Source organism: Papaver somniferum, unplaced genomic scaffold, assembly GCF_003573695.1.
Source record: "Papaver somniferum cultivar HN1 unplaced genomic scaffold, ASM357369v1 unplaced-scaffold_150, whole genome shotgun sequence".
NCBI classification, from domain to species: Eukaryota; Viridiplantae; Streptophyta; class Magnoliopsida; order Ranunculales; family Papaveraceae; genus Papaver; species Papaver somniferum.
In genome coordinates this window covers 210,231-224,362 of record NW_020624377.1, presented here as the reverse complement: position 1 = coordinate 224,362, position 14,132 = coordinate 210,231, and the positions used below count along the sequence as shown (strand labels likewise).

At 37.3% G+C, this 14,132-nt stretch overlaps 1 protein-coding gene and 1 long non-coding RNA gene across 3 annotated transcripts; one reads left to right on the top strand and one right to left on the bottom strand.

The window, feature by feature from the left end:
• Positions 1 to 3,484: 3,484 nt before the first annotated feature.
• On the top strand, positions 3,485 to 5,105 carry LOC113335863 (3-ketoacyl-CoA synthase 9-like). The gene has a single exon (XM_026581889.1). It carries the CDS (start codon positions 3,485 to 3,487, stop codon positions 5,030 to 5,032), a length of 1,548 nt encoding a protein of 515 aa, XP_026437674.1. The 3' UTR covers positions 5,033 to 5,105.
• Positions 5,106 to 8,635: 3,530 nt separating this feature from the next.
• On the bottom strand, positions 8,636 to 10,280 carry LOC113335986. Of its 2 annotated transcripts, none has more exons than XR_003353573.1 (6): positions 9,841 to 10,280; positions 9,662 to 9,741; positions 9,386 to 9,472; positions 9,142 to 9,294; positions 8,868 to 9,019; positions 8,636 to 8,771 (listed from the first exon to the last, which is right to left on the bottom strand). It is a non-coding gene; the product is annotated as an uncharacterized LOC113335986 (long non-coding RNA). The 2 variants fall into 2 exon arrangements; XR_003353572.1 differs by having other exon boundaries at positions 9,662 to 9,736.
• Positions 10,281 to 14,132: the final 3,852 nt, after the last annotated feature.

Here is a 14,132-nt window from a genome sequence, read left to right as displayed (position 1 = left end):
TAATATTCTTGCTTGTCCTTTCTTTTAATTAATGGTTATGTTAGAAGTGTAAGTTCCGAAAATTTTGGACTTTTTGCTGGTCGAACTCGGGTATACTAAAGCAGTAATTAGAGTAGGTCTTATGGTGGAAGAATTTCATCTTTCATGCCACCTCAACATTTGGAGTTGCTTATGGAAGCTCAAGTCTTATGATGGAATTAAGAAACCCTAAAAAGAATAGTGTTTGACTTGGTCAATGGTATTTGACTCAAATATTTGCATGTTTGAAATTAATAGTGGTTTTTCCGTGTCTGACTTATGTTAAAAGACAAAAATAGCTATTCGGAATACCGTTTTTCTAATGTTGTTCATAATATCGTTTTTCTTCTTTTAGCAAGCTATTTAGAATAGTGTTTATTTGGATTCCACACTTCATTCCATAAAACAGTGGCGGATGCACCAAGGTAGTTAATATCGACCTATACAAATGATAATATCTGTTTTTATAGGCGATACATCATTAGGATTTTTTTTTTAATTTATTATTTATCAAACAAAAAATATATTGATATAACCATAATAAAAAATAATAATTGTAGTAAACATACTTCAACCTTACAAAATAAGAGGTGGTTGATTAGACCTTATATTATCAACAATGAAACCAAGCATTGAATGTTTGTTAGCCCATCAACATCACATTTACAGTAATTACATCCACCATAATCATATATGAAGTTAGCAAAATTAGCGAAGTTACTTTCTTGAACTAAAAGTTCAAGAAATCATAATCAAAAGATAAAATACATTAGTGATATATCAGTGTACAAGTGAAACCTATATTATCAGTGTACAAGTCAAACCGATATATCGGTCTATACAGGACGATACGCGCGTTGATACACGTGTTTTTATCGTTTCTCCTTCGTATCGCCGATATTTATAGATTTTTTCCGATATCCTATAAAAACCTTTAATATCGACATGTACAACTGATATTGACTACCTTGGGATGCACAAGGGGGTCAAGTGAGGTCTGCTTCACTAAAATTACGAAAAACCAATATGTCTCCTTTTATTTAGCCTAAAGTCAATTTAGTGTTCCTATTTTATAGCTAAAACCAATTTGTAATCCTATAATACAGCTCAGTGAATCGGTTATTCACTGCAAATTCCTATTTCATAAAATTTGGCGGCCTTCGGCCGCATTTTCTTATGTGATTTGACCCCAGCAAAGTGAAACTCTGAGTCCACCACTACATAAAACCATGCAACATGGCTTGGAAAAATATGGATGACACCAACTTGGAATAGGTTGGATTCTACCATAAAACTTGCTCTTAGACTGCTCTATATGTTATTGTTGAGCATCTTGAATTGCTAGTTCATCTTAGTAAGTAAAGCTTACTTCATCTTTATTGTTGTTATAATCTTGTTGAATGTATCTGAATCATTTCGGATTCAAGTAGAATAATTGAAGTAGTTATCAGTCTTTGCTAAATGTTAATCTTAAACACCTGGAATTGTTTTTTTTATTGGAAAAAAGAGGTTTCCCTCGTATCATATATAAATAAGATTCATTTTCATATCATATATAAATAAGATTCATTTTCTCCTTGAAAGCAGTTACGGATTTCAGTTACATAGTCATTCCAGCTTTGAATGTTCAAATAAATCAGTAAAGCATTTAGAGAAGTGTCTTTCCAAGTGTGTTGTATGGCATACTTGTTACAAAAAACTGATAAGTTTGCACCACATATTACATTAAATCTCCTAACTAAAATGAAACTGCTAAAAAGTTTATCTCAAACTTAGTCTTGTTTCCGAAGTCTGCGCTTATTTTGTATCTATGTTCCCTTGTTGTTGCATACTTCCCAATCAGCAGCAGTAAAGTAGGTTCAAAATTGCTTCTAAAACGAGATAGTGTGCCCATTCCATTCCGTTGCTCAAAAGAATGCCGCTTCAGCCCCTCTAATCTCAAGTTGTTCCCAAATAGTGCAGTTTACATCGAGTCCTCTGGCTTCTCTAATTGTACATGTGTAGTCACAAAGGGTTAGCCCGATTCCTGCCTTTACTGCAGAATCCCTCATTGATAGAACTATGTTCATTTTTAGTGTCATCGTAGTAGTTCGTTCCCTTGTTTGCTGAGTTGTTATTTTCAGATTATCATCACCCAGACGAGTATAGTAGAAAGATTGCATTATGTTGTAACCCGATTTGTTTACAGTCATATAACTGTTTGTATACTTGGCTATGTTATCAGCCATTTTTACATTTTTTTGAGTTTCTTTTCTGAAGGTAATATTGCACCTTGCTTTCCGAATGAACCAAATGATTACACTACATAGTACTTGTCATTTGACCCCATATCTGTCTCTATCCTGCTGCGCCAAACAGTCATCAAGCCACTCACGGAAGGTTGTTGTACCATTTGTGACAAAATGTTTATCTAAATTAAAATGCATCCACACCTGAGTTGCATAGTTGCATTCTAGAAATAGATGAGTTGGAGATTCATTGCCTTCATTACATAGTTTACAGGTTGTATTAATATAAGGAAGGAGAGCTGCCATCCTCATATCGGTTGGCAATATGGTATGAGCTGCCCTCCATATGAAATGCTTGACAGATGGAGTGATATCCATCCCCCAAATTTTTCTCCAATTTTCATTTGTGTTACAACGAGTTGATTTTCTTGTATAAAGACTTTACAGGATATCTCGGAATAAGCTCCATCAGAATAAAGACTTTACAGGAATTGTGATTTCAGTTTTTTAGTCATTTTTCTGGAGTAATGATATCTCGGAATAAGCTCCATCAGAATATTTTCATAAAGAAGACAATGAAAGAAATTAGTTGTAAACAATGTTGAATTAGAATAGTCGGCAAATGCACAATCAACAAACTGGCGCATAAAGAGAGATTATTATAAACTTCAAAGGATGTGGAATGGTTGTTACCACAAAGAAAAGAAACGATCAAAAAAGATAGCATATGTGGAGTAGTTATTCTCTGATCACAAATTCCGCTAAGAATCTCTTTTGTAATGCTAATGAGCGAAAGCAAGAAGCACGCATGAAGATATACTTAGACGATGACACTTTCTTCTCAGCTTTTTTCTTGGATTTTGAACAACAGAAGGCAAAAATGTTGAAGGTAATAATTCTCATGAAGAGAGAACACCATCATGAATACTACAAAAAAATAATCAGCGTAATATATCAACGAGAGATTCAACCCTTGAATATTTGTTAGTCATCACTACTTGACCGTACTAACCCTTGAATATTTGTTGATCGTGCTGGCTTTCACCAGATTTCTCATTTATCCTGTTTAATAACCCTGCATGTAAGACAACAAAGCAGAAAATGCAGTCCCTAATAATTTTTGTGAACTAAACTTTGTACTCATTTTAAATTAACAATTTTCATCGTAAATTTTCTATCGGAAACAATTCTCATTCTCTTGCAAAAAAATATCTGTCAGATAATAGACGTAAAACAACATGACATTAGGTGACAATGGAAATGCTGTTATTTTCAAGATGGAGGAAAAGAGTAAGAGATTACCAGATTTCTTACAGACCGTGAACTTCAAATATGTCAAGCTGGGTTATCATTACTTGATTACCCATCTCTTCACTCTAATTCTTATACCTATTTTCATACTTCTCATTGCTGAAGCTATGCGAATCAACTCAACGGATGTGTATGAGCTTTGGCATCATTACCTCAGTTACAATCCAGCCAGTTTTCTAACTTCCGGGGTTTGCATTGTTATGGGTTTGACCATTTACATAATGTCTTGGCCTCGCTCGGTCTACCTTGTTGAATACGCCTGTTATCGCCCACCATCTCGCTTTCAAGTTTCAACCCATCAGTACCTAGAGCGTTGTCAAGGTTATGGTGACCTCGATGAATCTTTAATGGAGTTCCAACGCAAGATTGTCAAGCGGTCTGGACTTGGTGACGAGACTTCTTTTCCAGAAACATTTCACAACCCACCTTCAAAACCTACAAATACAATGGCCTTGTCGAGGGAAGAGACAGAGCAAGTGATGTTTGGTGCATTGGATATTCTATTCTCTACTGCATCTGTGAAGCCAAAGGACATTGGAATTCTTGTTGTGAATTCTAGTTTATTTAATCCTACTCCGTCCCTCTCCGCAGTGATCGTCAATAAATACAAACTCAGAAGTAATATCAAGAGCTTTAATTTAGGGGGGATGGGTTGCAGCGCTGGAGTGATTTCGGTCGATCTTGCCAAAGACTTGCTTCAGGTTCATCGCAACACGTATGCGATTGTTGTGAGCACAGAGAACATTACCCATGGTTCCTACTACGGGCGGAACAAATCCATGATGTTACCTAATTGTCTATTCCGTGTAGGTGGTGCTGCGATGCTTCTGTCGAACAAATCCAAGGACAAACGACTAGCAAAGTACAAGCTGGTTCATGTGGTGAGAACCCACCATGGTTCAGACGACAAGGCTTTTAAATGTGTTTATCAGGATCAAGATGAAGCTGGTAAACTAGGCGTTTCGTTGTCCAAAGACGTCATGGCAACTGCTGGAAGTGCCCTTAAGATCAATATCACTACTTTGGGTCCTCTAGTCCTTCCAATAAGCGAACAACTTTTATTTTTGGCTACTCTAGTTATCAAGAAATTGTTCAACCCTAAAGTGAAACCTTATACACCGGATTTCAAACTTGCATTTGAACATTTCTGTATACATGCTGGAGGAAGAGGAGTGATCGATGAAATGCAAAGGAACTTGGATTTATTACCTATTCATGTGGAGGCTTCTCGTTCGACACTTCACCGGTTCGGGAACACGTCATCAAGCTCAATTTGGTATGAGTTGGCCTACATTGAAGCCAAAGGAAGGATGCGCAAGAACGACCGTGTCTGGCAGATTGCGTTAGGAAGTGGTTTTAAGTGCAACAGTGCAGTCTGGGTTGCTCTAAAGAATGTTAAGCCTTCTACCAATAAGTGTTGTCCATGGAGAGATTGTATTGACAGGTACCCTGTTCAAACATTTGCTAAACAGTGAATTACTCAAGTGTTGTCAAATTAGTGGTGTCAATAAGCCAACTCGTGGGAGTTAGTAGTAAACTTGGTGACTGTTTGGTGCTTAGTGATTAGTGAAGCAAAAGTAGGAGTTTGCTATTTTTTGATCTTATTAAATTGATGTTCAGTTGCAGTTTATGTACTCAGATTTATGAATCAGGATTGTGTTAGTTTAGAACCATCTTCCTTGTGTGAACAAGGGTATGCATGACTACTAAGTTCTTACGAGATCAATCTGTATTGACTTGAATTTAGTGACTGAAATTGGGATTCTGTGTCATATTGCTTATGCTTGCCAATTTGTACAATAAATTAACAAAGAGAAAAGCGAAGTCAAATGGAAGTAATAATGATGATCTCTATTGCATTCTTAAAAATTTGGACAAATATTCCAATAGTCCAATTTTGTTGGCAAGGCCCAATTCGGTCTCCTGCCTACACTAATGTGGTCTCACTACGTGCAATCCTGAGAACATCACTTGAAGCAGAGAGCTCTGGAAAAAAGCAGAGAGCTCTGGAAAAAAGCATAGATCTGATGCAGGAATCTACAACTCTCACACAACATAAGAAGCTTCTTTTTCACCCCTATAATCTGTTAACTTTGGATCAATTGATTTTCATTATCCATGAATGCAAATTTAATTACCTTCCTTTAAACATGTAAATCAGTAGTGAGAGTTGTAAAGCTACAGACCTCACTGCCAAAATAATGCATCTTAATTTTAACGATCTCAGCCATTTCCTCGATGCCACTCACAAAATGGACCTTTCCAATATCTCCAAGCATCTTGGTGCGTCACTGAAGTGGTTTCGTGTAAGACTAAACCAAGTTTATCGGGTTTGTTAAGAAGAAGCTGGAAGGCGGGTTGTAGTCTGTAACACTGTTTACATAGTAATCGCCTACAAAATACGTACAACCCTAATCGTGCCGAGCAACAATCAGTCTTATCACATCACGACAAGAGACAGCAAGATGAATTTGTTCCCCTGACTTTAAAACTTGTCAACTGTGGTGACCTGGCAAAATGATAAATATGTTCCAGGCAGTTAAGAACATACTAGTAACTAACAAGCAAGGACCAGAAAAACAGAAACAACAAGAAAAGTAAATAAGATGGTTTCAGAAACGAACCTTGTTAGGAGGACCAATGAAGGGATGTGAGAAACGTCTAGAGACAACATCAAGAATCAGTAGTTTCTAACGTCTAGAGACAACATCAAGAATCAGTAGTTTCTGGCCGTTGTAGACTCGTAGGTGGTCAATATGGAACTCTTACTGGAAGGATAACCTAGCAAGAGCATGTAGATGTACACCAGCGACGGAAACAAATTTAGGTGGGCTAAATCAAATATATTAGGCTAAAAATCAAATTTTAGGGTGGGCTAAAAAAAATTCCCACAAAATTTGCCTTTGAAAAAATGAAAATTGGGTTGTATTTAGAATTTTGGGGGTGGCTGGAGCACACCCAAGCCACCCCCCAAATCCGTCACTGACGTATACACTTACCATATACTCGGCCTCTCCTTCATTTTGGTAAAACCAAGGAGATGGAGCACTTTCACCTCTCCCGTTATAGTCAGGAACATCTACCAGCTGATGGTCATAAGCAAATCCCGCATTTTCTTTGTGGAAAATAGCTTGCTCTCGCACAATTGGCAGGTCTCCAAGATCCCTGTATCTCCAGTTGTACGGCTTGGCTATATTTGGCCTGGCTCTACCTTGTGCGTTAAGCTCAATATACAGTATATACCTAGACGAACAAATCTTGTAAACAAGCTCTGGCCCATGTGGCTATATTTCTGGAAAGCCATACTCTTCACAACTAGAGGCAACTGGTGGTGATCACCAATAATATGCTGCGTTTGAGACGTGAATAACCATCCTCCTGCCTCTGAAGTAGCACTGGAATGAAAGTCTCAATCTTAATTTGTGCGCTTTCTTCCATAAGCAAGTTATTATGCATATATCCCAGCTGAAGGAAGACATTCCTCTTGAGAGCCGCATGAGTGCAGGTCATTGCCACAATCTTTGCTTGTTTGGTCGTCTGATAATTTGACAAGTCAGCCATACACTTCAGCAATACAAAACCCCTACACTCTTCAAGTTCTTGAAATATTGTTTGAAGATGACAGAAACATCCTTCTGCTGCATGCATGTCTTTTTCAAAAGATTGGCCTGAGAAGACTGGTTGAACTGTGTTGAGAAGAACTCACCAAAAGGAACCACTCTTTAACAGACAAGGGATTATCTTGATTTTGCGCACAAGCTGCTAAGAACTGTTCCCACCATGAGTAGACATGAAGCAACCAAAAGTATCCGGCAGTTTTGCAAGTGTATCCCACATCTTCTGGGAGTTGCCAGCCTTTCTACTTCGGCAAGCAGCTCCAATAGTCTAACAAGCATGCATTTACTCTGCCTTGCCGACTAAAATCAAGATCAGTAGCTAATTATTGCGCTCCTTGACCCAAACAAAGAAGGTACCTCTCAGGGACATCCTTCTGCCATGGCAAACCGAACAATGTTAAAACGTTACAAGATGTGAAGATCCACATTTAACAGAGGTCATTCCTCTATATTTAATATACATATCATGTACACTTTGGTGAGTAATCTTATTCATATTAGGAGGCCGGGCCTCTTTGGTACATTTAATTTTGCAGCTTCCTCCGAACTGAGGCTCCGATGAAGGACGGATGGAGATAGAAACAACACATCTTGAGTGAACATAACATCTTCAGTTACAGAGGCAGGCTTGACCTCTCCTACATTCGATTGCTTAACAACTCTGATCCTAAATTCCTTGATTTGCACTCCATCCTTGACCAACCTCGAAAAGCAGTTTCTCCCCATCAACATTTAAATATGCAAGAAGATGCTGACCGCCTACTGGATGTCTTCCCGAGTTCCCAATGTTGACTCAAGAGAGAAAAGACTGAAGATTCTCATAATCATGAAGGGTCAGAAACTGAAGATTTAACTTTGGGAGTGCCACGCATCATTCCCAGAGTAATTCATACTTGTAACAAGCTTTCATCCCACATTATCTGTTCATTTGGGTATAATGGAAGTGCATTTATAGCCTCCTTTTGGGACTGATGTTTCTCAAGAAAGGAGACCATGACTTCGAGAAGAAAATCAACCCTCTTTGCCCAGGGATCTTTGCTGGACGCCAACTTGAGCTGTAAAGAAAAATAGTGTTAACCACTATATAAATAGTTAGCCAATACGCAAATGAACAAGAAAACTAACAAGTAGATCACAGACCTTATTGCAAACCAAGTCTTGTAGCTCCTCAGGAAAACCAAGTAGATCAGAACGTTTGTTGAATTAAGCCAACATTAGCCAATGCAAGCTCTTTCAACTACAATGGTCAAAACAAAACATAGGTGAGATTAGACCATCAATAAACACAATTCTATGACCAGTGTGCAATTCGTATCCGGAATAAGGAGAACACTGTTTGCATATGAACACCGATCAACACACCTTGTGAACTTTCTTGGACGCTAAGAACTGGAAAGCTTCTATGAGGAAATGGTGAACAAGAACAACATTGTAGTCAGACAGCTGAGTCCCAGTATGATCATTAATCTCAAATCCTTTGTACAACTGGAGCAGATCAACCAACCGTGCAAAAAGCCGTCGCTTCGGGTGGTTATAAAGAGCACTTAAATGACATTTGGGAACAACCGCAACATCAGCAACAACAGGCCTCAAAAACCTAAAAGAGTCATTTAGTATATCAGTTAAAAATATTTCATCTCCAATTGGCGAACAAACAAGAAATAACATGATATAATTGGTTTCAATGTTATACCTCCTTGTGGGCAGTTTGGCTTAACAAATCAATGAGAAACTCCAAAAACCTTTCACAGTATGGCACAAAGCCATTATCAACTTGTTCAGAACCACCAAATTGATTATCTACATGATCCGATTGTTTCTGTGGAAAATCTGGGAATCGAGTATCTGAAAGAGAATAAATTAACAGGTATGACTTATGAGCATTTTTTCATCAAGAAATATCGAGATTAATACACCCTAAGCCCATGATAAAAATGAGATGACCACGTCGAACTGCAGTGTCATACCTCCAAAAATTCTTCAATCAGATTCTTAACAAATCTTACTTTGGGCTTGCTTAAGAGGTCAAAAGGCTCTCCTCGTTTCTCTGCTTCCTCAGATTGCTTCTTTATCATCTTATGCCATTTCTTTATTAAATTCGAATCGAGGCACATCTCCATCTTCATTTCAAAATCACCCCAGTCACTTAAGTGGAAAGGTCATGAAGATAAACTTGAACCACACTAAAATGAAATTAAAAAGTAATACTACCTGAAACCGCACATGAGACAAACAACTCCAGACCCGCAGACTTGCTGGCTTCAATACTGTCTGGCAGACAATATCATTTTCCAAACTCTACCATAAACAACGAAGTGTTTAGCAAGTATAGAAACCATAAGAAGCCCTCAGAAATGAAGAAAATGAAACATTAATAACGGAGTAAGATTAATCAGTTATGGTCCATATGCCTTCGGAAAGGTATGCTAATGCTAAGGTATGTGTACAAAGAAACAGACACAATTGGTAGTGATAAAAGAAGAGTACCTGAAAGATATTAAAGTCCTTCCAATCCATCAACAACTAAATTGTCAGAGACCAAGCAGCTATATTCTCTCTAACCTACACTATCCAACAATAAATTTCAATAAAACTCCGTTAAAATTAAAATTTCTAAATAGAAAAAATCAAAGGAAACTAGGGTTTCAAAAATAATAGGTACATACCTTCTCATTAATCATGAGTATCATATCATAAGATGTTCCAAGCTAGCAGTATCAGAATCAAAATGAGGCCAGAGATACTACTCCAAATACCGAGAAACCTCTAAATTCATAACTCTGTGAAAGGAAACAGTCATATTGAAAGGATTCTTAATAACAGTTTTGTTTCACTGAGAGCTCAGACTCGTAAATTTCTTTCACGAGATCAGTATTGAGAGGATTCTTGATATAATTACTTGATGCAATTTTAGTTAAATTATCGAACTCGAAACAGTAGATAATGGTTTTTTCTCCGGTGATAGATTTGAAATCTCCGCTGGATATTCACCGATTCGCTGCCGTTTGAGTGTGTACCAGATCCATGAACTTTAGGCATTGTGAGAATAGGCTTCTAGGGTTTTACGATGAAGAAGAGTGGGGTCGTGGTGAATAGGGAGAGAGGGAACAGACTGAAAATTTAGTAAAATGAACAATGAAAGGAATACACTTACTATTATAGCCGACTCGGTGTTTAGATCTGACTCGATCCTGACTCGACACGAGTTTGGAAAAATATCGTTCGGTCCTTTTGTAGGTGGTCCCATGTCTATTTAGTCTTTTCAGAAATCACCTTTTTCATTTGGTCCATAATTATTTAAAAATATTAAGGGACCAAAGTACTCTTCCGTGTTAATTTTTACTTATTTTTTGTAGCAGTTCATTCGTCAAAATGAACTCTTGTTAATTTCTACTTATTTTTTCAGAAATCACCTTTTATCAGGAGTTCATTCCAGAAATGAACTCCTGATAAAAACCTATATAAACCAGAGTTCATTCCAGAAAATGAACTCCTGATAAAAACCTAGATAAACCAGAATTCATTCCAGAAATGAACCCCTGATAAAAACCTAGATAAATCAGAGTTCATTCCAGAAAATGGACTCCTGATAAAAACCTAAAAAAAAACAGAGTTCATTCCAGAAAATGAACTCCTGATAAAAACCTAAAACAAAGTTCATTCCAGAAATGAACTCCTGATAAAAACCTAAAAAAACAGAGTTCATTCCAGAAATGAACTTCATCAAAATCATCGTCTTCATCATCTCCAGCAGCAGCAACAAAACGCATAAATCTTCATCATCTTCATCGACTTCAACAGCAGCAACTACATCAAATCTTTATTAACAACAACATCAAATCGCCTTCGTCATCTTCGTTTTAATCTTCATCTTCTTTGACAACAACAACAACAAAACAGAGTTCATCTTCATCATGAAACAGCAGAAAAAACAGAGTTCATCATCTTCATCTTCATCTTCAACACGAGCAGCAACAACAACAACATGAGTTTCTTGTGGAGACGTCATTGTTACAGCAGCAGGAAGAAATCAAAACAAATTAAAACACATCCAGAAAAAAAAAAATTCAGATCTACTTTCACCTTCGAATCGTCTTCAACAACTACATCATTAACAATAGCAACATCTTCGTCATCTTCTTCAACTTCAACACCATCATCTTCATCAAAAAAGAGAAAGTAGATCTGAATCTAGACATGAGAGAGAAAAGAAATCTGAAAATGATTTCTTTTTTGCTAATAAATTCTATATATATTTTTCTGAAAAGGTATTCCTGTCACTTCCAGATGAAAATTACATCATCCATGACGTCATCCCGCGTTGGTATTGTACACCTTAGGACCAAACTATAATTTTTAGGACCAAACTATAATATATTTTTCTAAAAAGGACCAAACAGATAGTTGACTGAGTCAACTGGACCAAACTCATCCTAATTTATTATTTCTAGGACCATATGGTATTTGCTACGAGTTTAATTTGAATTGAGTAGGATCTGACTTGGATATAATTCCTGATTCGGATTCGTTTGAGTTAGGGAACAAAATACCTCTGATGAGAGACCACCCCACTTTTGAGTCAGCGAAGTCAAATCTGACTCAATAAACAAACACATTGAGGGAGATCCAGATGAGTCGGCCTAGTCATATCCAAACGAGTAAGATCAAGGAAAAAAATGATGTTGGACTTTCATAAAGCAAATCCGCAAGAATTTAAACCGTTAGTAAAAATATCTGCAATGTTTAGTTAAAGAGAATAGTAATTTGAATTTTGGACTCTGTGAATGAACATGGAAATATCTGCATGAAAAATAGTAAATCCCATATAAACAACAACCTTAACCAACGGAGAATGTAAGATGTTCAAGGTAATTATCACATGATCATCTTGACTTAATATTTAGTTTCCAACAAATAAATTGTCTCCAACTATACTCGTCAAGTATATGATGAACTTAGCTAAAGCTAAAAAGCTTCCAACATGTATTTCGAGAAATATATAAATGAGATAAACTCGGCTCGAAATTTCAAATGTGTATAATGTAAAAGTCTATATAGCTATACGACTTAGTCTCTTTAGAAGATAGAATAGAATAGACTTCTGAGTGATAAATAAGTTTTAGTTGCCACGTACCTTTTGTTGATGAAGTTTGTAAGGACCCTCAGGAACGTCAATGCTATTAAACAAGTCAAGTGGTGACTAAGCCGTGTTTGACTTGATTAATTAGAGATGAACCTTAATTAATATAAATTAATCTAACAACGATTTAGATACGAAACTAGTATCAATAGATAGATCTCGAAAAGTTAGCCGAAATGGACTACTCGAACGTGTCAATCGGATACCAGACTAAGAAGATTTTATCAGAATTGTATGATGGGAAAAATAGTGTTTTTGCCATTAAATCGCCTGGTTGCCCTTATCCATCTCTTGGGTTCCTTTATCATTTTGGTTGGCCTTATCACCTTTTTTTTACTCGGTCAACAAAAAATAAAATAAAAAGCGAAATTGTACAGGGACTAGGCTATATTAGCACTAAGTCGTTAGGCTGCACGCCAATAAGACATATTTGAAACGAAAATAAACCTCTCCAGGCCATTCAACAGACTGAATAAAACCTGGCCTACCCTCATAAAACTCATAATTTTCCTCATCCAACAAACATGCTTGTTTGGCCGAGGCATCAGCTGAAAAATTAGCCTCTCTGTAGCTATGAACATAACTAATATTGTTGTAAAAACTCTTCGTCATTCTCCACTTCTGCATTAGCTGCCACGGCAACTCCCCTTTCTGGAAAGCTAATATGCAACTCATGGAATCCGATCTGACGCATAGATTTTTGACATTCCACCTTTGAGCAACAACTGCGCCATAGATAACCGCACATACTTCATCATAGTAATTGGTCTGCCAGCCCAGTCCAACGCACAAAACTCCCAAAACTGCCGAGTTAGAATCACGAAAAACTACACCAGAACCAGCTTGGCCCAGGTTGCCAAGTGATGCACCATCACAACAGATCATAAGCTCACCTGGATTAGGCGGTGTCCAAGTAACTTCAATTGGAACAGAGTACTTGCAAGATCTATGCTTCACTCTAAAGAAATTCAAAATGCGCAAATCATCTAAGGTGTTGTACATGTGTCCCTTCATTCTAATTGAGTTATCACGAATTACCTGATGAACCCGTCCCTTAAATTCAATCCATCGAACACGCATGTTCTCATAATAAGTCTTATTGCGCAGCTTCCATAATTCTGTAACTATTGCAAGATTTGCAACAAGCCACAGATCCTTTATCATCTTACTACGCCCTTTTGCAACCTTGTAAGAGGCCACAAGATCTTCATTGGGTTTCAGTTTAAAAATATCAGCCGCTGAATTCCAAATCTTCTTAGCCATTTTGCAATGCCAAGTGATATGGCTGACATCTTCGCAATCCTCCCTGCACAAGCGGCACATAGAAGGCATCTCCCTACCAGTCTTCTTAATGATGTTATCATCAGTAGCGCAACATTGTTTATTAAATAACTTCCAGTACTGAACACTTAAGGTAGGATGCACAACACTTCTAGTGAAAAGTGTTGTAGTTGGCGAAACTTCTGCAGGTGCCCTGATGGCAGCCTTAGCCGACTTGACAGATAACACGCCCTTGTTGTCCAAGTCCCAAATTTTGTAATCATCTCCACCACCAATAAGAGGCAAATTATCAACATCAATATTGCACTGTAACATCAATTCCTTAGCCCTTGGAGGAATAACCCAAGAGCCATCAACAATAATATCACTAACCTTGGCCTTAAAATCATTAGGACCCTTTTTAGTGATGTCAAGTCTTTGCGCAATTGAAAAATCAGCACACCAATTATCAAAAAATAAGGAAGTATTAGCACCATTACTTATAATTGAGCGCGTATGCCTTTTCACAAAGTTATACACCAATCTAATTCCTGGAAA